At 42.4% G+C, this 26,435-nt stretch overlaps 1 protein-coding gene across 1 annotated transcript; it reads right to left on the bottom strand.

Moving 5' to 3' along the window:
- Positions 1–11,204: 11,204 nt before the first annotated feature.
- itga9 (integrin, alpha 9) lies at positions 11,205–25,888 on the bottom strand. The gene is made up of 16 exons (XM_068568004.1): positions 25,498–25,888; positions 25,078–25,205; positions 23,714–23,820; positions 21,518–21,641; positions 20,356–20,423; positions 17,931–18,060; positions 17,763–17,848; positions 17,608–17,670; positions 17,018–17,155; positions 16,445–16,550; positions 14,538–14,632; positions 13,918–14,008; positions 13,611–13,656; positions 13,364–13,518; positions 11,733–11,893; positions 11,205–11,228 (listed from the first exon to the last, which is right to left on the bottom strand). The coding sequence occupies exons 1-16, from the start codon at positions 25,686–25,688 to the stop codon at positions 11,205–11,207; spliced, it is 1,713 nt and encodes a 570-aa protein (XP_068424105.1). The 5' UTR covers positions 25,689–25,888.
- Positions 25,889–26,435: the final 547 nt, after the last annotated feature.

The raw sequence follows: 26,435 nt of genomic DNA, 5'->3' as shown, positions 1-26,435 counted from the left end.
GAAATACTGGCAATAAAAAAAGGTAAATTTCCATCATGGCCACTTAAAAATAGTCTGAACCCTCTCATCATCCCGTGGACAGAATATCTTATTAATGCTTCCAGTCAGACTGCAGAGATGCCAACAAACTCAGCAGGACGCAACTGTTTTCCAGCAGTTCACACCACATTTTGGAAACTGTAAATTCTCAACTATCGGACCAAAAAAACTGCATGTTACAGAAGTTGTAATCTTTTATTACACACTTGATACAAAGCCTTCCTCCCTGTATGCGTTTTCATATTAATTCACAGGATGGAGGACAGCTTGACATTATGTATATTTTGAAGGAAAACAACTGGGATTCAAACCTTCACCTACAACATCCCCTCCCTGTGGAACATGGTCTCTGCTAATAGACTATCTTGGTGTTTATGTTCACACTCAAGACCCATTTATTTGACTCCCAACTTACCATCCATTCTTTCCCCTTCATGTCCCTCTCTGCTGCCTGTTTAACCCTTTCCCATACAGCCAGGCTGTATGAATTAATCTGATTTAATTGAACATAAAGATGTCACCCTGAACACTGGTTGAGGTGTGCTCCAGTGTTGCAAGCTCCAACATCTCCCATGTTAATCTGATCAACCAGATGGCAACGCACCAAGCTGCCCCTGCATGCTCACAGAGTAGCTCCGCCATAGAGGGCTGACGTCAGGCTGCAAAAGGCTCTGATCTTCAGTTTGAATGCCGCATGCTTGGCTGAAACAAGAGCGCCTCTCTCAGCGCAAACCACTGCCTCAAAAGCGTATAGCTTAGGCCTGGTCGTGGGAAGTCTTTATAAACTTGTGAGTGAAACACGCACACAGCACTCCTTTTTAGGACAATGGATGTTTAGATGATTTGCAGGTTGGGGCCATTTCATTCAAGGGGGTGAAACGCCAGGGACTCTCCGTTTAAATGGAAAAAGCTTTTTAGTTAAGTGATGAATGGACTAAGCCTGTCAAAGGTTGGGGTTATGTGTGCCCTGAGACACACAGGGACAACTTGAAATTGAAAGTATGTACAGTGATGTCTGCAGCATATGGCAGACATGCACTTAGGCAGCTTATCGCAGCTTGCCCTTGAAAAAAGTGGAGAAGTGAGACAATTGCTAACTTTTTAGTGTGTTATCTCTCTGCCAGATTGCCTACAGGTCAAAGTACAGCAGCTGCTCAGCTCAGAATAGGTTACCAGATGTTGAGAAGCTGAGAATGACAAACTGCGTAGGAGAAGGATGGAGTGTCGGTCAGTTTGTTTTAGTTAAACCATTTTAGGGCTGCCGAGTATGAACAGCTTCATTCTGTGTGAGGAAAAAGATCCTCGTGCACCTAAATCTTTCTGTTAACGTGTCTCATGACAGAAAGATCAGAGCGTGTACCTGCTTTGACATCATAACTACTTAAAATTACAAACCTGCAATCTCTATTCATGAACCAGAACAGATTCTACATCTGTTCATAAATCCAATGACTTCTACTCATATTCAACAAAATGATTTGGATCTTGATTTATCTGTTATGAACGTCTCTCATATCACAACAAGAGTTCTTTACATGCTGATAAAATCCGAAAAGGAGCAGCTCCTCAGACGTGATATTTGTTTTTCCAAAGATTTTAATAACTTCGTTCAAGGACGTTGTCAAAGACTTCTCCGTGAGAATGAGGGCAGCAGCCTCTAAACCTTTTTCTTTTTTACTGTTATGCTCTTTATGTGCTCTTCCTGTTGTTGTTTTCTTTAAGTGTGTCTCGATTGTTCAGTTCCTGCGCCCACCACTGTACCCTCACGGCCTTGACATTTCATTTGATGTGTTTGTCTGCCTCTTGTCATTTTTGTGTGTTTTTTTTGTGTCAATTTGCATGTATTCTGGTCATGTTTCTGTCTTATTTTAGTCTTATGAGATTTCTTTTGGACATTTGAGAGCAGCGGAACAAGCTGTAAAACCCAAAACTGACACATTATCACCCAGTAAAGGTTTTACTGTATTAGCAAATAATTGCTTATTTACACATTAAGCATCTATTATCATTCATGTGGAGTGATGTTTCTGGCCATCTGGTGAATGCAAATCCACTATTAACTCTCTTTAAGCTCTATTTTGGTCTCTGGAGAGAAATATGTGGCTGTTTACCTGCTAAATGCTCCTGTCTGCTGTTTGGTGATGGGCATCTGGCAGATTTATCAGTTTACCAACGTTTTCACTGAAAACAGCTGCCTGCTGCTGCTGAAACCGACACTGATGAGACCAGTGAGAGTGAACCAAAACATTAAAGTTGTGGGTTGTAAACATTCAGCAAACAGTTGCTTATTTACACACCCAGCATTTAAGAAGCGACATCATCACGTAGCCTGTTCCTGAGCAATGTTAGCTCCAACATTCACTCTCTTCTACCTCTGTTTTTGGTTTCTACCAACACATGAGGGGACTGCGTGGCTCTTTAGATGCTAAATGCACGATATTCTTCACCAGCTCGTCTCAAACTGTGTCCATCTGTCGTTTTGGTGCACAGCAGGTAGTACACAGCGGTGTATCAGGGCTTTTTAGCTGAACTGCTTTGATCCTTTTTTAATATAAAATTACAGTGCATTGTTCAGCAAGATGTCTTATCTGAAATGATGACATGAATCAGTCAAACTAACCATGTTCTGAATTAGCCGTGTGCTGGAGGAAAGTTACAAGTTAACAAAATATGCACTTGGGTTTGAATACCTTCAGCTTGTCCAAAACCAAATTATTCTGAGTAATCTGAAAAGGCCAGACTACCAGTCATACCAATTGCATGCAGTATGCCTTTGAAAACTGTTCCCATTCAACATGAGCCATGTTTACTCCAACCACTGGAAAAATAATTCAGCCCGTCAGATGCTAGCAATAGGCAGTGCTTCTCAGTAGTTTGTCCAGCATCAGGAACCAACCTGATAAATCAAACTTTGCAGGTTGTGCATCAAAAACGCACTTTTCCCAGAAAACGGCCTGACAAGCTTTACACAAGACAGTTCGCATATCGTGTCTCGTACAAACTGCATGGATTAACAAGACTGTACACTCAGGAGTAATCAGGAGTAAATAGACCAATAAGTAAACAGTGGAGTGGATGAACAAAGAAAACCCTTCTGGCTGATATGTCATGTGTCATTGGTCACTGTGACCCACGGACAGGATAGAAAAACATCCACATCCTTTACTTTCACCACCCAAAGACGGTACAGAGGAAAACAGAAAGGAAATAACTGGCCAGCTGTACATGTTCAGAAACAGAACATTTTTGGGCTGCTCCTTTAGCAAAAGCATAAATCAGCCAAATCTTAATCTTCAGCAAGAAGACTGAGTGGTGCTTGATACAAAGGTGTGTAATGTCTCCTAAGAGCAAACAGATATTTCCCCCTGGCTTAAAACAGAGGAGCCGCATCACTTCACTCACAGGAAACATACACCATCTGTACTGTCATGCATGAGGCTGCGCTGACACTAAACACCAATAAATACCATGTTGCTCTTAACGCAGCATGATAGCAAGAACATCCATTTGCATTAGTGCACACAAACAGCGCATGCTCTCCCAAATCCTTGTGTCACACAAAAGCTGTTCCCATGAAACACACTAACAAAAACATGAAGCTCTTTGCTTCATACTTTTAGTAAAATGACTCCTCACAACAAAGATCCCGAGGGTGCAGATAAGGAGATATACAACTCTTACGCCTCAGAGAATCCAAGAGTATTGAATTTATTGCTTTTTAAAACAACGTTCACGTAAACACAAATTACAGCAAACTTTTATGGGCTCGCATGCATCATGAAGAAGGCATTCAACATTTGACCCTTGGACAGTTAAAACCACAGCTGGGATTTATAAAGGAGGAGAGAAAGGTGCCTCACAACCCCATTGGAAATTGGCAGATGGAAGAGGTTTACAGCTCAAACAAACCCAATTCACCAGCGTGTTTTTTTTTTTTTAACACATTCCATCAACAACAACTTGATTTAACACCAATGCTAATTATAGCTGAATTTGTTTCATATCTGGATCTGAGCCAGCCACCTATAAACACACAGATGTGTTCGCTCATGGAACAGTTGCTCCATACTCAGCTTCCACATTGTGCTGCTCTCAACACATTATTTCTTTCTGTGCTATTTTCGGTGTCTTACCACGTCTCATTTGACAGCATTGTGAGGCCTTTCACTCTTGAAATGACCCCGAAGCCGAGCTCTGGAAATCCAGCAGCAACAGGGGCAGAACTGATTGGAAATTAGTCGAACAGGTTCTGCGTTATAACCTCTTCATTCCCCAAATTCTCCACCCGTCGTTTCAAGCTACCTTTAACCCCTCGCTGATCTCTATTGTAACCCGACTGATGGGTTTGAAGTCACCACAGGGACAAATGCACGGCTCTTCTAAGAAGCAAAACAAACTTAGTGCTGAGGGAGGGAAAAAAAAAGAAGAATCCAGATGAGATCCTTTTAAGGAAGCAGATTTGGGTCTTCAGATCTGGGCATCAAATAGAAACAATGTGGCTTTAGTCACCACTTAAGTTGGTATTATGTTTTAGGCAATTATGGGAATAATACTTATACTATTAACAAGAAGAAGAAGAAGAAGAAGAAGAAGAAGAAGAAGAAGAAGAAGAAGAAGAAGAAGAAGAAGAAGAAGAAGAAGAAGAAGAAGAAGAAGAAGAAGAAGAAGACTAATGCTTCAACTGAGATAATAGCTGTGTCCAAATCACTCCCATCTTCACATAAGTTCAATCGCACAGGGCAAATATAATTCACCAAGTAGCAAGTAAGGAGGTTGTTATTGGGCTGTAATCATCAAACTAAAAGCACCCGAGTTTCTCAAATGTTATTGGTGTTTGGAAACAACAACATGCATCTGAAGACTTCCTGCCTCTGACAGATTAACTCCCCTCAACATCCTGATCAACGTTATCTGTGCATAAACAGGAAGTTCGTTATCGGCACTTTGATACAATTAATTGGAAAAAAAACATTTTCCAAAAGAACACAGTTCGCAGTTGCTGTTTTTTTTGCCTCATGTCATGACAGTTTAAACAATGCAGCAATGTAATTGCCTGCAATTACTGAAAATTGCTATTAGACCGGCTAATAGATGAGATACCAACAAGGAGGAGGAGCAGCTCAAAATGTAGCGTTTTGAAAATGGAGTACAAAAGGTTTGTGTGTCCGTTTAATCCTGGTGATAGAGGAGGTCTCCAGATGCTTCCTGCAGCCAATTGCGTCACTGTGCAGAAACTCTGGGTCACTTTTACTTCACTGTTATGGTTGGAGCCATTGTTTTTAGACAAAGCCCTGATAACACTGTTGCACAGCAACACTGATTTGTCAACTCCACCTGAGGAAGGTGGAGTTGCAGCTTCCCCTGGACATAAACAATCGTTTTGTGTACGCATGTGTTCCTCTTCCTTTGTGGCAGATCTCGTCTGTTTACAGGAAGCAGAATTATATTTGGACTATATCAGGAATATACACTAATATTAACAAATGGGTCAAATAGTGGGAAATGATAACGGGGTCGCCGCCGGGTTGCTGAGGAAGCGCCGTGACGATACCACGCGATAAAGTAATCACGGCCTGTCATCCAATCCTGGTGGTGAAGCACAGGCCCCATCACACTTATCACGTTTTGACCCAACACGCACCCGCTGAGCACCCGCTCACACATACATGTTCCTCTGCAGTGGAAGTGGGAACCATGGCAAGAGAAAGTCTTTCATTGTGGTCAGACATGGCCACCCATTACGCTGCCGTGCGGTGGCCTTGTGTGGCAGTGCCGCGGCCAAAAGGCTGCGGAAACATTTTGCCCAGCGTGCTTCGCTGCCAAGAGCAACAAATCATCAAATCTGTCCAACCTTGAGTCAGTCTTCTTGATGATATGAGTAACACTGATACATTAACGAGGAGCATGTCTAATGAGCAGCCACAGCAAAACTAAATACCTCGCTTACATCTCCAATGCACATGAATGAGAGGAACTTGTTCAATTTGACTTGGCTTGTCAGTTGGCTGTGCTCTCCCAAAACAAGCCAGGAGAAGAACTGTTTAATGTTCACTCTGACACGACCATGTAGGGAAATCCTGACCAAAATATTACCCTGAGCTAAAATGAACCTGGATAGCTCTTCTTTAGTATCCTGCACAAAGTATTAGCACTAATACTTGCAGACAAAGCATTCAGCTCAACCTATTCATATGACAGTGCCTATGTCATTTTCCACTCGATTTATTATCGCAGTGCACTGCTCGTATATTTTACCCTTTTTTTTTTTCATTATAGTCTTTATAAATAGACTTGCTGCCATGTGTAATAGAAGACAGCTGGATATGATTACCGGCCCGCTATATACTTTCATTGTATCAGCTCTCTTGGCCAGAGGTAAATGAAACCGGGGGAACGGCATCAAGGGAATTGCACGTTTCTGTTGAACTGTAAAGAGGCAAACAAAGCAGGCAGTGTGGCAGCGGCTCCGCTCTGGGTTTCCACGTGCCAGACGCTGTTGAGGGACTTTGTCTTACTGGAGATTCTTTAGGATGCAGGGACAGGAACTCCTGCTTTGCGTTACTCTTTGCGTTACTCTTACTCAGCGTGTCCTGTTTGTCGATGCAGAGCAGACTGAGGTCAAACAGTAACCGTAAAATATTTCTCACATTCGCTTTGACGTCTTTGGAGGGAACAGATTAGGGGATTTCACTGCAAAATGTCGTTCAAACACTGTCAGGAAAATTGCCAATCACAGTCTGTCAGTTACTTTTGGTGAACCCAAATTTAAGTCTTGAAACTACACTTCCTCTCCAGCACTATATTCAAAAATGTAAAGAAACTAGAAACTTCACTTAAATGTTATGAAGGTTGAAACTATTTTTTTCTTCTTCATATTTCCGCAAAATCTAAGTTGACATGTTAATGTATCTTTTTTTATTAGACCAATGGTCCAAAACCTAAAAATATTCTGGTTACTATCGAAGAACAATAAAACAAAACATGCAAATGGCTCATTTTTGGCATTTTTAATTAAAAAACTACTTGATCCAAATTGTTGCAGATTAACAACAGCAATGAATTGGTAAATCTTTTTAGTTTACCTATTTCGAATTTTCAAAATTTGACTCATTTGCTAGAGCTGAACACAGGTAGCTTGTTATAGAGTATTACTACATACAAATAGAGCTAACTATACATACATTCACCTAATAAGACACAACATAAGACAATAATTGACATACTCTATAGCTTGTAAAGCTGCAGTATATGTTTGTTGTCTTATTGGCTTTGTTTTCTAACAAGATATTGCATGTCAATGATGTATCTGCATCAAATATAGCAAAATGAGATATGAATGAGGCGCTGCATGATGCTAACAAGCAGACACACAGGCAGGTTAAAACATCAGCTCCTTTCAATTGCATTTGCAGAGGTAATAATTCTGACAAGCTGGCTCATTCTGTAACTTCATCGACCATCATCCATCAGCTCATCTACCCAGTCTGATAATCTCCTGCATTGTATGGTTCAAATCCAACATGTATCTAGTTTTTCCATTCAGTCATAAGAGAGCTGTGAAGGCCTCAGTGTGTTTAGCTTTGACAGATAGATGTTCATCCTGCAGTTGCCCCACTGACAGCAGCAGCCAACAGAATAAAGTTTGGTGGTCCTTTAAATACTCCGGTGGTGCCGAACAAATATAATGGGGACATGAGATATAGGGCACATGCTCAGTGGGATGTAGGCCAGAGGAAAGAGGAGGGGAAAGTGAGCAGGATACTTTACAAGCTAAATTAAACAGACAACTGTTACAGGCTGGGCTTTAAATGTCTTTTTTAGCTCCTCCTTGGAGACTGCGACGCTTCCACAGAGCTATCCGCAACACCATGCATGACCACAAATGGAAGCGGTTCCTGGCATGAATCCAAGGCTCACGTGCGCCGCACTGTGATGGGACTGATGGACTTAAAACATGTCCATGACGATCGGTAAAGTGCCAAAGATGTAAACATGCCGTGAGATGTATAGATTGCAGAAGAAGTACAGGACATCTAAGGAAGGAACAGTTGGATGAGTTTGGAAGACAAGCAATAAACCAAAGCCAAGCGAGCAATCACAGCCAGCCTCCAACCAAATAGTACTCGACACTATGAATACTGAATGCTTTATAGTTTATAGTAAGATGTATGTCACAATGTAATGTTGACATTACACCTGTAGCATTTTAACTAAGTTATATGCGGGTAAAAATAAATGGTTTACTAGCGTCTTGCTGCGGCACGGCGACGTAGGCGCCTGCGACGTCCGGCGGCACGCCGATGTGCTGCGGTCGGGTTGTAAGTCAAAAGTGGTCGGGTTCTATGATTGTGCACTTTATTATGTATTTTGAACCACCCTGTTTGGCAATTGTTTTTTAATAATATAAAACATTTGCATAAAGCAAGCCAATCCACTTTTTCATGTTAAGAGCATTAAAATGAAAGAAAGAAAAAATTGCGATTAATCGCGAGTTAACTGTGACATAAATGCAATTAAATATTTTTATCGCTATATATGTGTATATATATATATATATATATATATATATATATATATATATATATATATATATATATATATATATATATATATATATATATATAGCGTTCCAGTCCTGACTGAAATATATTAACACATTTTGGACATTTATGGTTCCCAGATGACGTATCCTAATGATTTGTTTTGGTTCAGAAGAAAACGTCTCTGCAACTATTGGATGGACTGACATGATGTATGGAGTTGCCATTCATGTCTCCATCAGGGTGAGTTGAACCGACTTTGGTGATCCTTTAACCTTCTGATAGTTTAGTTTATGACAAAATACCTGAAAAAAAACTAATGTCACTCCCATTTGCCTCAGCTGTATGTTGCGTTTAGTGCGAGGCTGTAAACTCTGAGGAGTAAAATGTTTCCCCTGGTGACTCCATCCTACTATAGAGTGCTGCATTGCATACCAGCCTACACAAGATTATTAGTACACAGTAATGTAAGTCAACACCATACGGACAATACCATGCGGCAGAAGAGAAACATGCCAAGAGTACAAAATTACAAAATGCAGCACATCAAACTGATGAATTCCCGCTTAAAGTCGAGGTCTCTCTTGTTAAAATCATTCATCATTCATCAGTCATCACTGCGAGGAACTGTTTTCCCTCCTCAATGTGAGGCTCAAGTGAAGGAAAAGCCTGCATGGAGTTTATTTAGCTAAAAATAACCAAACAAAGACCATCTGGAGGACTGGTATGCTGTAATGCCAATGAAAACATGTTCAAAATGATCAACTAGAAAATACTTGCGTAATTTTAGGAGGAATTACTCCTAAAAAAAGTAAGACTGAACTTTTAGCTTCTGTACTTTGTGCTCTCTGAACAACTCCAAGTATGCCCTTGTGTCCTCAACACGGCATGAAAGAATGAGTGGTCGGTCAAGAGTCTGTACTTGATTTCCGACGGTGAAAATTGAGCGTGTCTGTTCCAGTCCTGATGTACAGAACAGTAATCAGAATGAATCCAACTTTAACAGTTCCTTAAACATGTCAACTGTTACCTTAGGTCCATTTAAAGTGTTGATATAATTCACAAAGTTAAAAAAAAAAGGGGTCTACAGATAGTCAGCGTATTTACAAATGCGAGAGTGGCTCAGATTAGCTCATGGCCCGCTTCCACCGTCCCTCATGCAACGGGGCTTGAGCAACCGGCACTGACGTGAGGGTTTTCCATCAGCAGCGCCAGCATGCAGCTCCTGTTGACTCAACAGCAGCCCAGCACCCCGCTGTGTTTTAGCTGAGGAAAGGGTGGGGCAGGGAAGCATGATTCCCCCCCCTCCAAACCCCCCAACCCTTGAGGATGCAGTCGGGCAACCAGCTGGTTTCCATTAGCATACCTCTTCTGGGGAATGGGAGGACTGGCTCATGTGCGCAGACACATGAGGAAGATAAATGATGCGATTGGGCAAGCAGACTTTACTCATCTGAGAGTGGACCCAGATCATCTCTGATTATGGTGATTATTTAGCTCTTCTTTGCAGTAAAAACACATACTTTATTATGATGAGGACTTATGGCAGACAGTTATCTTGCTAGGTTGTAATTGTTGCCCCCTTTTATACATATCTAAGGATTTTTAGCCTGTAAACAGTTTGACGAAGTGATAATTTGGGCACGCCTTAACCGTCATGTGTGGCTTCTCAGCTGACGGTAACTCTGGGAATCTCACCTCTTCTCTTAGCTGCTCAGCAGGTGGAGTTTGTGGCCACAAATCCAGAAAAAAATGACAATTCACACAGCTAGAGTAGCAACCATGCTACACTTCACAACTCAGTTAAGCCAATCCAAATACTCCTACAGACGAAGGTGTAATGTGTATACGCGTCATCTGGAAACTGAAATATGTGTGAAAGGAATAGTAAGACAATTCTTATATCCTTTAATAAGCTAAACTTAGCTTAGCCACTGGAAACAGAGGGGAATAGCCCGAATATGGATATACTGCAGGTAAAATAAACAATCCTACTCTCAGCACCTTTAAAAGCCACTCATATTATATCTTGTTTGCTTCAATCGTACAAAAACTGAAATGTAAAAACGACAGGTTGAATACTTTATGAAGTTACTGCGTCCGGCAATGAAAGAAGTTTTGCACATGAACCCTAGTAAATCCACAAAAGTGTTTCCCAAAATTTCCCAATACAGACAAAAAAGGTAGTCAAAATCTTTGACTGAGTGATAATTTACTCGCCCACCCACACACACAAAGAAGGGTTGAACCCCACTCGTAATGCTCTGTGTGTTGAAACTCAGATGGAAAGAAGTGAAAATTAAAGTTGAAATGTTAGATTCTTCTATCCGGTTGCACTGAAGCGCCTAAACAAACACGTGGCAGACGTCACTGAAGGAACCGTGATAACTGTGATGTGCATGTTGTGATACATAATGTGAGCGTATTGCGGCATCTGCTCTGTGTGATAGACTCTCATTACAGTCTGAAGGAAGAGAGGCAGGCGTGGTAATGACAGCCCCCCTCAGTCGGCAGCTCAGCCTCCCACGGTGAAAGCGCTCGGGGAGAACAGTTAAGAATGCCTGTGAAATTTACAGGCCTGCAGTGGGCCTCCGCATTAGAGGAGGTGAAGCATAGATGGTGCCCTCAGGACGAGGACCCTCTCTGAGGCTACACGGGTAAATCCCAGAGGAACACAATACAGGGACTATGCGATGATGACAAAGGAGACTCTGTTTCCTGTTTCTGTCAGTTTCTGCAGATGCACACTTGAGCAGCATGGTCTCAAGACCCTGCCTGTTACCTTTAACCTAACCCAGCAGGGTGACACAAAGAGCTCTCCAGACGGAGCCTGCTGATCCGCAGCCACTGATCCTCCACCACGACGAAATAATATGATGGACCTTACGGAATATTGACGTCTTAATTTTCCTCTTGTTTGGATCTGTCTAAACACTTTTAACTGGAAACATGCAGACTTTAACGCTTCGAACCGAAAGCCACAAAACCAGATAAGAAAGAAAAACACACCACATAAGTAACACACATCAACATTACAGGGTGAGCGTGCCCAAGGTTATGTGAAAGCAGCAGAGTTCAGCTGAGGACATGAGCCCCACATGGACAACCCAACACAAACACAGCCAGCGCTAAGACCAGACAATCCAACCGTACCTTAACGTAGGCAGTGTAGCGTTGGCACTCCTCCCTGTTGATGTCCAAGCTGATCTGCTGGCTTATCTGGCTGATCTGTGAACTGCTTTGAGTGAAGTAGATCCGGGAAGGCTGGCTCTTCTGTCGCTTATCCACGTCAGCTGTCAAGTTATACAGCAACTCTGCGAAGAGACGGCAGCACTGTGACACAGTACATCAACTGAGAGCACGAGCAAAATGAGCTTGAGAAACACTTCAAGTATGCAGGGTTTGGTTTTCTGGTAACTGCCGTCAAAACATGGGTATAAATAAATGACCACTTATTGCAGTAACAGAGAGAAGATGGGAACATGTTTGATATTTCTTGGTGAAATCCTCTGATATTACTTTGAGTTAAGACTAGAATTCGTGCCATGGTGTGTAATGAAAACAGAGCTAATTTTAGTAGATTTAAAAGCTGAAGGAAAAGCAATGACTTAGAACAATCAATGATTTAAATGTCATCTTAAGACTAGACTGACCAATGTATTCATGCTAGCTAACACTGTATTTATAGATTAAAAAAAACATATTTTTGTGACTGGTGGGGCTGAACCAGCATTACTGTGAAAAAAAACATTCAAAATCAACATTCCTGCTGGTTCTGGCCCTGGGCTTAGGGACATTTAGACACACAACAACTTAAAATCGTGAAGTTTTTCAATTGAGAAATCATGACCCTGACGCAAACATTTCCGAGGAGACCATATTTGGGCCTCTGGCCATTTAAAATCCGTTCCTCTGAATGAATCAGCCTCAGTCTGGCGTAAGTGCTTTAAGAGGGTGTCACTCTGGTGAAACAGTGAGGAGGGTGGCAAACGCACCCTCGTCGGACCAAAGCCTACCGTTTCCTCCATCCAACAGAGGAAAGCCATGAGCTCACTCCAGAGGAGGCAAAGGAAGGTTTCATTAAGGGAGTCACCAAACACATAGTGCTACACTTTCCATGGCGTTTGCCAGACAGCTGAACAGAGAGGCCTTATTGCTGCGAGCCAGGACGCAGTTATTATTTAACGACAGGGCTCCTGCTCCCCTGGGGGTTTGTGAATGACCACACCCAAACACCAGCACGGGGCTGCACCTCAGCACTCGAGGCACCGCACCCAAGAGCCTGTTAGCAAAGGATGATGGGTAAAGCGAGGGACAAATTGACAGGCCGAAGGCCAACCACACTGACTGTCTCCAAGCATGGCGAGAAATACTCAGCATGAGCATGTTTACACATTTTCCCAATTTAAATGACCACGTAATTGTCTATTAAGACTCTTACTGCTCAAGGAGTATGGTAGGAATTTCCCTTCCTCACAGCACTAAAATATGATCAACACTTGAGAGTGACACATGACTACTGATATTCATGGCTGAACTTCTTTTAAGCTACACAAACTGAACCATGATTCAAGTATTCGGAATTCTGCAACTCTGTGGGAGATGAACTTTGTTTGATTTTTCTACCTACTATCTGCTTAGCTTGCCTATTCGGTAATGTGTAAATATGATTTTGTTCCAGTGGGGAAGACGCAATAAATACACAATCACAGGTAGTTCAGTGTCCCTTTCAGTGTGGACTGACAACTTTTTTTGAGGTTTCTCTCGTAAGGATTTGTCCTCACCTATCTGTCCTGGCAGCTGTCTTCCCCTGAAGTGCATGCAGACGGTTACGTTGAAGCAGTTCAGGTTCGGATGGCCCTCGTGGCACTGCGGCACAGAGATGTTGATGGAGACGGGGAGGAAGATGGAGACATCCACCGTGATGACAGGCCGAGTTCTACAACCACATGGACCGACACAAGAACACAGTGTGGGAAAGGCTGGACATTAATAACACCCAGAAGTAGAAAGACAGATCTGGTTACTCACCTCAGCAGGACCACACTATCTGACATGAAAGCTCCAATAGTGACATCTGCAACACAAACATACACATGGTTGATTTGAAAAGCCATGAAGAGGATATGATGTTAATGCAACGTCTGTTGACAGCACTCGTCACACCTGCAAATCCCAAATAATGCACAGAGGTCTTTAACTGTCATGCTGGCTAAGTCTGAATGTCAGCAGTGGAACGCAGTAAACAAGATGCCTCTATCATGAGTCTGTGCACTGCTTTGCATGGGAGACAAAAAACAGGGCGAAAAAGTTGGAAAAAGAATAACCCTATTCTTACCTGCGTATCCATTGCCATCCATGTCCACATTGCCGGAGATTGACTGGCCAAACATCTGCAGACCAGCGTTTACACTGCGCCCAGACAGTTTCTGTAACAGATGATACCAGCTTTCAAGTCATGTTTACATAACCTTCTTTTTCTGTTGTTTTTTCCAGCTGATTGCCAGCCTGCAACTTGCAAACAAGATACATTGTGTCAATTTTTTAGCTCTGGAGATGCTGTCAGCTGGATGAATTTAACTTTCGCCAGAAGCTAGCTGTTTCTCCCCAGTCTTTATGCTAAGCTAAGCTAAGCTAGTCGCCTCCAGGTTCTTGCTCTCTACTTCTAAACATCTCAGTAGTGATGATGTGGCGGCTACGCAGCTGATTTTTAAAATTGAAATACTTTGGAGTCACTAATAAAAAAAGGAGCCCAGGAAGAGAGGCCTGCTTCTCATTCAGAGCTACGTGGGCTTTCAGGGGGCAACATCACCACCTGCGACTTTACCACACGTTCATCAGCTATTTCGACAGTTTGAAAAAAACATGTGCACTACTACAACTACAGATGAGGGTTATGATATTTTAATTCTTTGCTTAGTTAAAAAATAATCATGTGACACGAGGAGGAGTTTTTACCATCGAGTATTTGCTGATGATTCCTTTGGCGTCCCCATGGTAGATATAAACAGCTCCTCCATAGTCATCCTCTTTCGGGGCGCCTATGGCTACATCTTGAGAAACAAATAGAGGACAAAAGTTGAATGAATGAGCATGTATATGACTGTGTGTGTTTGTGAGCTTCATTAACCATGGGAAACAAGCTGTTACAGTGAGAGTCTTAATAGACAATTATGTGTTGTTAGTGGCCATAAAGACTTGTGTGACCTCTGAGAGAGTGGAAACAAGCCTATAAAGTGCTGGCAAGAGCACTGAAACAATGTCTCCTTTTCCCATTTGTACAGAAACTGCATATATAAACTTTATTTTTATAAACCAAAACACCTCTAGGCCATATGGTGCAGCATACCATAGCAGCAATGCTAAACGAATGGTACACTCTGTTTTTTTTACTAAATATCACACAAAGATGAACTCATTATGTTAGAGATAGAAATTAAAGTTGTTTTAATGTTTGTGTGGTATATTTTGATTTCTAGTAGTTCTTTTAAATGAAATAGTAGCAGCTTGGTTGTAAATAATAGATTGTCAGTCGGCAAGCAAGTCTGGTTCTTTCGCCACTCCAACAGCGAAGAGTTACAGGATGAGTTATGCTTCCCAGCTGCCATCTTTCTCAACACACACACACACACACACACACACACACACAAATACACGCTTTGTGCCAGGCTGCAAGCCTTGAGGCGTATCTTGCACGGAGATGAATCCAGGCAGCAGCTCCGGCCCCCAGTGTGAGATGAACGCCGAGTCGAGCCCTCAAAGCCAAGCCAATGTGAGTGCCAGGAAAACAGTGTAAATGTATGTCTGTGTTTGGATAATTTGGTTTGCATCTGGATGACATACGATGCACACAAGGGTGAAAGAGGGCAATATTTTCTAAAGAGCCCCTTCGCCGCAGGGTAATGAAAACAAAATGTCTGTGAAAATGACGGGTTTTGTTGCACCTACTGAGACTCTCAAACAGCCAACTTGTGGGCTGACGTGGGAACATGAACTGTGTGACTTTATTACTTACTAGATGACAGCGGAAATAGTTTTCTTTCATGACTAAAGCAAAATGTTGCACTAATAGCAATAAATATGATTGAAAAGTGTTTGCCATTGCGTGGATTCTAGATCATTGAACACTTGTGGACCATCCACCTGGGTTATGACCGCTCACCAGTGGCTCCAGCGTTGCAAACGTTTTAATGCTCAGAGATAGTTAAGTAGTTAGAAGGACAATAACAGGCATTTTGAACTTAAGAGACCTCCTTTGTGTTGCATTTAAGGACTCTCTGGCATCTGAGACACAAGAGGAAATTAATATAATCTCATGTATAATCGTTTGCATTGCAGAAGCTGATTCATAAGAATCATTTTGAAAAGACTCTTTTCATAATGTAGCAAGATACACAAAAACAATTGAACTTTAACAATAACAATAGAACGAATGGATACTATGCCAAGCAGGTTTTTACAGTAAGTTGCTGCAGGTTTCACATCATAGTGAACTAAACTAAAAACAGCGGGGGCCATTCAAATTAAGAAGTTATGGCTTGGTTGTAAAAATGGAAAGCACGAGTGATTTATGTTTAATGAACTAAAACATGTTCAACATCCAGTATGATCCTGTTATGTTAGTGGTTTCCAACCTTTTTTGGCGTGTGACCCCTTAACGGAGACTAGTTTCTAATTGTGACCTCTTGTCACAGGCTTCAGATGCCTTTCAGTTAAACTTCTCAGGTTGTGTTTTTGAATTACTATTTACAGTTCAGAGAGGTAAAAATAGCAAGTAAGTGGACACTGTTTTATAAAAAAAGTCTTTACAAATTCCTGCATGCCGTTTCTAAATGTTACTACGACTACGTTATTACTGTACTGACCTTGATATCCATCGTCATCTATGTCTCCAATTGCGGAAATGCATTCTCCAAAGTGTGCATTGAAAGCATTGTCACCACTCAAAACACCTTCTTCCTCCATCACTCCCTGAAAACAGAAGCCGGCAAGATAACGGTTTATATGTTGAGCTGGCAGAAGAAAAGAGAAATGTCCTCTAGTACACTGCAGCAGTGAAATTATTGCAGCTCTCTGATAAAATTATTTGGCCACGACTGCAGTTAGTTGGCTTTCATCCCAAACAATTTAACAACCAAACAGTCAACTTCCTCTCAATAACTCATGAATACAAAATGTACAAACACAAGTTCTTGTCTTGGTCCGTTAAATTATTTCACAGCTGAGTCCCCACAAAGCTGCACTGCTTCTTTTTTTTTTCACTGTTATTTCATGATAACAAACATGGTCAGGAAGAAATCAAACATAAGCAAATCTAAAAATGTACACCACAGACAATAATACCAGGATTGAAACATCAGAGAGAGCGGACACACTGGAGTAAAATAAATCAGCGAGTTACGGTCTCAGGTTCCTACTGAACCACGGATCCCACTCACATTGCCCTTGCTGAGGTACACAGACACCTGGCCCTCATCCCGGAGCTGGCTGTGCATGGGTGCCCCCACCAGCAGGTCCGACAAGCCGTCCTGGTTCAGATCAACTGCACACAATGAGGAGCCAAAGTAAGAGCCCATCTGGAACCAAGCCGAGCCACAGAGCAATGGGTCAGATCACAGACACTTCTTCTTCAGTTCATACCATTGACATACGATTCACGCTCTGACTGGATTCACCTCCCCTTTCATGTCTCAGCATTACGTCTTAAAGCCGCCCCGACTTCCTTTTATTTACTTGAATGGAAAGCATTAGCTACCTCCTTGGCTTTGCTTTCTGGCAAGCGTGCTCCTTCTTTAAATCGCTGTTGCTGTCTAAACACTTCAGGCAGACATAAACAGTCTACAACAAAGCAATCAGAGTAGCTGGTTGCAAAGCATCACGAGAATCAAAACGATCCCCGAGGCAGAGTACGTTGAATCAAAATATGGTTATATAGTATAACAATAGCCTCAATGCATGAAATGTAATTTAATGATTAAAAACAGGACTGCCAGAGACCACTGGAAGAATACCGCATCCGAGCTCGTACCATTCTCCCCGAGGCTTGAAAGCTCTTCACCAAAGACACACCGTCAATTTTAAAAATGTAAACCTGGGCAGGAGAAAAGGCAAATTAGTGTAGCAAGCAACACAAGAGAACTTCAATTCAACAGCTGGAAATGAGACAGAAGAAGAAGTGCCTACTTTTCCACTGCCGCTGTGCTGCGGCGCCCCTGCAGCGATGTCTATTACATTCGGAGAGGAGAAGTGTCCAGCAGTCACAGCGTAGCCTGGAAACAATGATCCGTTACAGCGCATGTTTACTTGTCTTTTAAATACTCAACACAATCATCCTCATGAACAAGCTCTTACCAAGGTAGCTGTATCTGTGAGAGTCCACGTCTTCTTTGTTCGGGCTGTAGAACGAGTCAGAAGTCATGTTGTACACCTTGATCGTCCCTGTCCAGTAGTATGACCCCGGAGCCCCCATCACCACCAGCTCCTTCAAATGAAAATCACATTTATTCATTCACATGACTGGGATTTACCTTCTTCTGCGCATACATAGCCTGCTGAAGAAAGCAGGGAGAAGTACTGCTGGGTGAAAGTCCGGTTAACCAGAGGCCACAGACTGGTTTGTGTTATCTGCTCTTAACCACACAACCAGATGGCATACCAGCTGAAAGGGCCTCCTTTGATGTGATGAGGAATTCAGAGTCCACGCAAAATTGACAGCTGTAAAATGACTTGTTCACAGCTATTTTGTTGTGATGCTCCACAGATAATAAAGGGACCAGAGCACGGCAATTAAGACTCTGGCTCTGTTTCAGCTGCCCTCAAAGTGTAGCCTTTGCTCACAAAGTCCTGGTTTCCAAACCTGACCGTGCGTCGTCCGTCTCAGAGGACGTGTGTAGTCGCCTGACAACTCAAACACACTTAACGACATGATGAGGACCTCACTCGACGGTGAGTATCCCCTGTGCTGTGGTCTCAAACATCTGGGCACCATGGTTCAGACAAGGATAAGGTTAACGGTTGGATGTCTTTTCTTTAAATTCCTGACATTCTCTAAAGTTGGGTTGTTCAAATGCTTTAACAGATCAACACTGACGTCCTCAGTCAGTAAAAAAAAGTGGGTTTGCAGATCTTTTTGGTTTATAACAGTAGCTTTATTGTAGAATCCAATTTTATGCTTTTTTTTTTTGAAGCCACAAGATCTCACTCTAGTGTTATTTAAAGCTTTCACATGATGCTGATTAAAAAATATAATCCACACACATACAAATAAAAAGTAATGCTTATAACTCTTCACCTGCACAGCACTTTCAAGCTTCAATATTGTGTTTTTTATCTGGGTTTACTCATTAATGAAACAAATTCTTGAAACATGATGTCACTGCTATAAGTGTTCATAACAGCCGTGAACAGCATTTTAAAAGGCTCTTGAAAAACAAAAGTCAAAGACAAATTTGCAAGGAGATCATGTGAAATGATCCCATTTCGGTATCCGTGACAGGAAAATCATTTTGCTCTAATAAATGTCAGAAAATAGCAAACACAGTTTCACACAGCTCAAGGAGACGTGTTGAAATGTCTTGTTTTTTCAGTCCAACAGCCCAAAACCCTGAAGATATTCAGTTTGCTATATATATATAATTCAGAAAAGCAGCAATTCCTCACTTTAACAATCCACAGAATGTTTGTCCTAACGGTTAATAAATCGTTCAAACAATAACTTTCTGTTGACTGACTGAAGCTGAAACAATGTTATTGAGCGAAGTAAAAAGAAAAGTGACATAAGGTTCTGAGAGTCTTTCTCACCAAGAAGAATGGTTTCACCCTGAGGGCACAGCTGTGCTGCGAAGACACATTTTTTAAGTCCCTTACAGTCCACTGTACTTACTGTATGTGCCAAATTGAGCATTACTGTAATTCAAGACTTGAAAAGTTTCTTTGCAGAACATGCAGCTCACGGACAACATCAGGAAGTACTTATACTGCTTGCGTAGAGAAAACAAAAATGTCTAAACTGCTCAAAATTCAAATTGCAATGTATTCTTCATTTGCAAATGTTTTCCTGTCAATATTTTTTCCCCCTCAAATGCATTTACATGTGATTTAAATTTGTCCTTGATCTCATAACTTCTGCTCACTGCAGCAGCTTCAGCTTTCTAAACGTTTGCAGATAAAAAAGGCAATTGTAAGATACAAAAATATATTGTTCAACCAAGGACTATGTCATATGTTGATACAAAACTCTCATGCGTCTGCGCTATTGAGTAAAGAAAACTTGTATTTTCTTAAAGATTTTATCTTTTGGAACCACACCGGGTCAAATGAGGTCGCTGAGAGTTATCAGCAGAGTGCCGGCTGCTTTGATAAAAATGCTCATGTATATCTGACTGGAGAATGTTCCACATCATTTGACATCTAAAACCACTTCCCTTTCAGTCATCTATATAATTCATCTGCTAACCATCCACTAGCGAGTCAAAGTCAATGAAGCGTGAGAACTAAAAATCCTTGGAAATTTGTGGGAATGTTAACGGAAATCCTACAATGAAGTGAGAAAATGAGAGACGGTGTAAGATAAATAATAGTTTCTAATAGCACACAATATTAAAATGCAAAGAACGGCAATTGTTATTGCATTTGAAGACGTGCTCAGATTATCAAACGGTGAACTGACTGATGGAGTGCCATAAGTGTGCAGATGGCAGAGTGCAGAAGACCACCGGCGACGAACAGAAAGAGAGTATTACATCGATGAAGAAGATGAAGAAGAACCGTTACTGACCTCCGTAAAAACTCCCGCTATCCCGGCTTGGCACGAGCCGTGCTCTTCCCCATACTTCTGCTTATAGTCTGTTAGAAAAAACAAACCACAAATTATTTCACTGTGTGCTTGAGCCAGCATTTACTGGAGTTTTTCCTGCATTCCATATGGAGCGAGTCAAAGTCCCAGTCCTATCCGCGAGGAGTCTGGGGCCAGAACACAGACGGGGAGAAGGGGCGCAACAAGAAGACGGGGGGGGGGGACACCGCTCTCGGGTTACAAAAATATTGAGCTTGGATCTGTGCAAAGTGCACTATCAATACTGTCATGCACAGTGTGTCTGGCTTCTCCACTATTGAGAGCAATGACAGACACAAGGAAGTGAAATCCCGACGCAGGAGCACCATTGAGGTGTAAAACAGACTTTGATAAATAGGTCTGATTCACATTTTAAAACATATGAAGAACACATTTGCATGAGTCAGCTTATACAGTACTTACATTTTTTGAATGGAACTGGATTTTTAGTGTAGTAGACGGTGTGTGAAGAAAATCACCTGTGGCACTGGATTGGATTTATTATAGTCATAACAAAATGGAATTCCTATATCTTGCAAGCAAATCTTTCCTTATGAGCACCTGGTTTCTAGAAAAGCCTAAATATGTGCTCCGTTGGCTTGATTTCACCTTTTAGAAAATGTTTTTCTTTCGCAAAAAGGTGCACATGGAAGACAAACTCTTCATCTCCACCGGACAAATGTTCATATATTCGGATTTGTTATTCTCTCAACAGTAGAAGCTGGCTCTTGCCAAAGTACTCGTGTTGGACGGAGCAAGACGGATCACACGTTAAGGCTCTGCTGCTACTCAACGTCCAGGCCAGAACACCAATCAAAGGTCAGAGGCAGATGGTGCTGGCTACACAGATCATGTGCTCATAAATTGTAACCACAAAAAAAAAAAGATAAATGGATGGAATAAATCTCCAGGTTCTATGTGAGACAGAAGATGAGACTTTAAATGTCCACGCTGAGGCCATAACCTGGGTCACGAGGCAAAGGGCGTTGTAGCTGCTGGACTAAGCCTACATCCCGGAGCGCATTTGATCTTTCACAGTGTCTGTGTCTGCCTGAACCCTCACGGGAGAGGCCGATATGGGTTCAAATGTGTGGCTGCACTGTACCTTCATAACAAGGGATGAGCGGCTTCGTCCTGCCCTGGAGAGTGGGAGGAATGATGGAGCAGTATCCATGTGGAAGGATATGCTCGGAGTCGTAGTACACATTTTTCCAGCGGTGAGCACAGGCCTACGAGAGAGAGAGAGACAGAGAGAGAGAGAGAGAGAGAGAGAGAGAGAGAGAGAGAGAGAGAGAGAAAACTCAGAAAGAGAGCAAACTCAGACACATGTTCGTGCCGTAAACACAAACACTTTCAGACTTTGACCACACTGATTACTGAAAGCCCGTCCTCGCTGGGCCGGAGTCAGTGTGTCTCTGCGGCTGTCAAAGGATCGTCAATAAGAGGGGACGGTAAAGCCCATCCACTGATCGTAATGTCTGTGGTGGGACTATCTCATCTGCAGTGTGAGATCTGTGTTTCCTCAGCATCGTCTCACATGCAGCAAGAAAATCTTCAACTCAACATTTGTCTTTTAAAAGTTTTAATTTCAAAAACAGCTCCTCCGGGCCTTAACGGGCAGCTGGAGAAGCCAAAAGTTCAGACATCGGCTCAAAAGACATAGAACAAACTCCCACTTTATTATGCTGTTGCTGAATCGTGGGGGTACATTTCTACGACTGACAGTGAGTAATTCTCGAAACAATATTTTGCTTGCTGTGTTTTTCAAAATAAAACATTCCACAGATCGATAAGCAAACAGAATAATATAGACTCAATTTCAAACTCTGGCACAAATCGGGCCACATGAACGTGTAAATGTGGTAATAATTTAGTATCCTGGGGGGATGGCGGTGGAGCTCCTGTGGCTCTGGGGACAGATCTGGACGCCTCTGTGCAGACAAAGTTCACTTCATTTCCCCTCGCGGTGTTTAACTCCCCCCCAGCTCCCCTTGTGTTTCAAAGGACGGCTTGAACAACAGTATTAGCAATGCCAGCATGAGTAAAACATATTGGACACATTTACAAACACAGCAAAAAGGACCTCTTGCAGCAACTCTTGAAGCAGAGAATAAGGCTTTTATGGTTGGAGTCCGTGCTGTTGTCATGGTCCTGTTCAGTCAAAGGGATCGCTGGTCACAAACAAGACCTTCACTAACAGCGCAGATGAAATCACCACTGTACACATCTGCCAAGCAGCCATTTCCCTCCTGTTGCACAGAAACCTGAGTACATTCAGATGAGATCTTTTCTCTCTTTTTTTTTAAAGCAACACAGCAACAACACGTGGCAGAAAAGTCACCACCTTTCTTTTATCATATTCCTGTCTGGACGGCCAAAGCATTTGCAGCTAAAAGCATCTTATTATTCTATGCTCGAGTTCCAAACACTGACAGGTCCAAGAACTCCTCAAGTTTTGGGTCATGGCTTGAAAATCATGCCAATACATTCCACTGAGGTATGAAAGAAAATGGACCAAACACAAACATATTGAAAGTAATAAGAGGTTTAAAAGGCCAAACAGTTGTCTGGACGTCTGTATGGGGAGGAATTATCGTGATTTGTTAGGAGGCTGAGATCAATCAACGACAGGTATTCAAACACACACCTGTCTTGAATGTTTCAGGAGCTGATGGCCAACCAGTCGCCTTCAGACCGACCAGGAAGGCCGCTAGTTTCCTCGCTACCCAGCGCAGGAGACAGGGGGTGAGCGTTTATTGAAAGGCCGCCCTTGAACGGGACCACCACAGAGGGCTGAAGCCTAAACAAACTCTGCCAGCTGCCCTATGAGCTCTGTGCAAATACTCAGCCAAGCACCCCTGGGATTAGCGCCACTAGTTAGTCTTCTGGTTTCTCTAAATCCCTCTCAACAACTTTACAAACAACAGTCCACTTTTGACAAACACGATTCCACTGACTCTTCCAGCTCCTAACACGAGGTAGATGTTTCACAGTATTATGCAACCACTCAGCAGTTTCCAAATCTTCATGACTTCAGCTGTTGCTCCAGCTTTGAATATGCAAAGGAGATCTAAGTTCATTTTTTTGACTTATGCAAGTCAAAGCTTGTGAGCGTGTAACACAGAATGGAAGGAACGGCCCTTTTATTTAAGGAGGGTTGTAATGTCGAGACCAGCTGTGGTTCAACAGTGTGGTTTACGGTAAGACATTATAGCAGCAATGATGTCGGTCTAATATGGTCTGATTTTACGACTGTACATGGTTTGCATTATACACTTTGCCGTTGCGTCCCTGAACTCACCAAAATGTTGCCGTTGGCTTTGTCCTGGCGGGCCAGGCTGACCCCCATCCACTCATCATCCCTGTCCCCCTGGCACGTCTTCCCACACGACTCTCTCGGCTTGTTTCCTGAAAGACAATGCGAGCAGCTTGAGTCAATGGGACGGATGATGTCTTCAAGGAGACGTGTTCAGCTCTTTGAGTTCTGCTTCGGTCTTTATTTCTGCTTTGTGAGCGTGGGATGTTGACCCACTGCAAGTCACTTTTACTCAAAGAAAGAAATCAATTATGGTATAAACAATATCCATTTTCGGAACCGCTTATGGGTCGCTGGGCGCTGGAGCCGATCCCGTCTGTCATGGGGCAAAGGCAGTGTACGCTCTGGACAAGTAGCCAGTCTATCGCAGGTTCAACAATATATAGGCGGTTATTCCATTGTTTATGTTTGACACACATCGTAAACACATGTTTTCTAATAAAAGGATCCCTTTAGAGTTGCATTAATTGTTTGGTTAACAAATAATGCAAATGCTCATCACAATTTGCTCAGTACAATTTTTCTCAAGCCCGAGGAAATCATGACATTTCAAAAGTGCACATACAAATGAATAAAAGTAAATAACTGACTGTAAGTTGCGTACTGCTTTGTTCTGCTATGTACATGAAAGTGCAAAGTTAGAAGAACAAAACAAAGTAAATCACTCTTCTAAATTTCAGGGCCAACTTTTTAACAGTCCAACTTTATCTTAAATACTAGATTACCATTTCCCCTCCCTCAAGTTCATTCTCTTTCTTCCTGCAGACAACTGATTCATCACAATGGCATGTAGCTGTGTAGCATGTTGTGTGTTCCCAGAGGCCCGTCAGAGGTCCATGTGGCTCATGTGATAATGTAGGTTTTCTCCGGTGACACACTAACTGAGCACAGAGTTAATATTAAAGCTGCACACCGGCTTTCTTGACCACAAGAACAGAGGCGAGGCTGAGGGAGGTGGAGGGGGTTTGAAGCTGAACGTTCTGGCTCACATGCTTGGAAAATAATCACAGAAGCATAAATCATATTGATTAAAAATATTTATGGACTCATGCACACAGGACCCTCTTGTCTTCTGGATGTCTCCATGAAGCAAATCCAGAACTAAAAGAGCAAATGTCGCACTGTTAAGAGTATATGGCTGCCTTATTCTGATAAAACAAAACAGATGCGTGGGGGAGTTCAGGCAAAGAGAGGAAAAAGCTGCAGGAAAGCTCAACTTGCGTGTGGACTGAACTACCAAGTGAACTTTTCTATTGTTTGAGGGTTCATGAGTTGCCCTGAGGCTGCAGTGGAGTAGTGTGTTGTTTGTCAATGCTCTCATATGTATGCTGCAGGCAGTGGGGACTGACCTCTTCCCAGATCCATCTCTGTGCAGCGGCGGTCTGGGTTACTGTGAACTCGACACTTATATACAGCTCCAGGAGAGTGCACAGAGCTACTGTAGGTTGAGTTCGCCTTTGGAGCCCCAACTATTACCCTGCAGAAATGAGGAGCGGATAGAGCAAAGACAAACATCTTACAGTTTCTTTCAAATATGCCACTAAAACCTGGAAACAAAAGGAAGAAAAACATTTTTTTTGCAAGCACAAAAAGTTACATTACAAACAGTAATGGCGTGTTATTAAGAATATTAGGCATTATTGTTGTGTATGCATTGAAAGTGGATGCAGCCTGAGCTCTGGAGACCCTCAGACATTTGCTTTAAAAGTACAAACTCCTTGTATCATTGACAGAACATTACAGCATTTCCAGTAAAACATGGGACTCACCAGCGAGTGTTGTCATGATAATGCTCCAGCACAGAGTAGCCAAAAAAACTAGAATTTGGTCCGCGAAACACCAAAGGATGTTCTAAGTCTATATTGTAAGAATAGACCACTGAAATAGAGAGATAAGCATAAAACACATGTCGTACTCCTGTTTTGTGTGTCCAAAGATTAGCCATCTCTTTGCGCATCATGCGTAATAACGCGGCTAAAGCGTCCAAAAAGAAGAAGGGTGGAAACAAACAATTAGGAGAAATTGTCAGCTCTTCAGTGCTCAAACTGTTACAAAACTATATTTCAGTTGTATTTTCCTGGTCTAACGAGCGCGAAAGCTGTGCTGGCATGAGGAAAGCTTGGGGAGGAAAGTTAACGGTCCGGTAAATGACGGTGCGTCAGCTTCTCTCCATTCTGTGTCAATCTGAGAAAGTTGTTGCTCGCAGGCTCCCTGCCGTGGAGATAAATGCGGTCACTTGTGTCAAGTTACCGAGGGGCAGCCAGGACAAGACCGGATGGACAAAGTGTTTGTCAAAATAAAAGCATCTCTGCCAGTCGAACTGCTTATACAAGACTTGGAGGACAGCGAGGGTTTTAATGTGACGGGTGGAAACCGGATCGCGTGTTTTCACTCCGGTGCCGGTAACGCGGTCACGGAGAGACGCGGATGGCTTTGATGCGTAAAGCGTCACATTTCACCCCGTGGGCTTCAGGAACTCTCCCTTCTGCTAAACGGAGAGATGAGGGCGCATTGCTGCCATCTAACGTTTTCCAGTCACAATGAACAGTTTAACGCCCTCTTTAGGAAAGCTTTCATTTCCTGAGAAGTTTATCGATTGTGTTATTTGGCACAAAAGCCCCAGGGATATTGCAATTCCCCTAAAGTCAGCATAATTATACAAATAGATGAGTAAAAGGTGTTGATATAAGGAATTCAATAAGAGATT

Source organism: Clinocottus analis, unplaced genomic scaffold (genome assembly GCF_023055335.1).
Source record: "Clinocottus analis isolate CAN_PGR_092001 unplaced genomic scaffold, fCliAna1.0.p SCAF_8, whole genome shotgun sequence".
Lineage (NCBI taxonomy): Eukaryota > Metazoa > Chordata > Actinopteri > Perciformes > Cottidae > Clinocottus > Clinocottus analis.
Note: the sequence above shows the minus strand (reverse complement) of the source record. Positions and strands in the feature narration are given on the sequence as shown.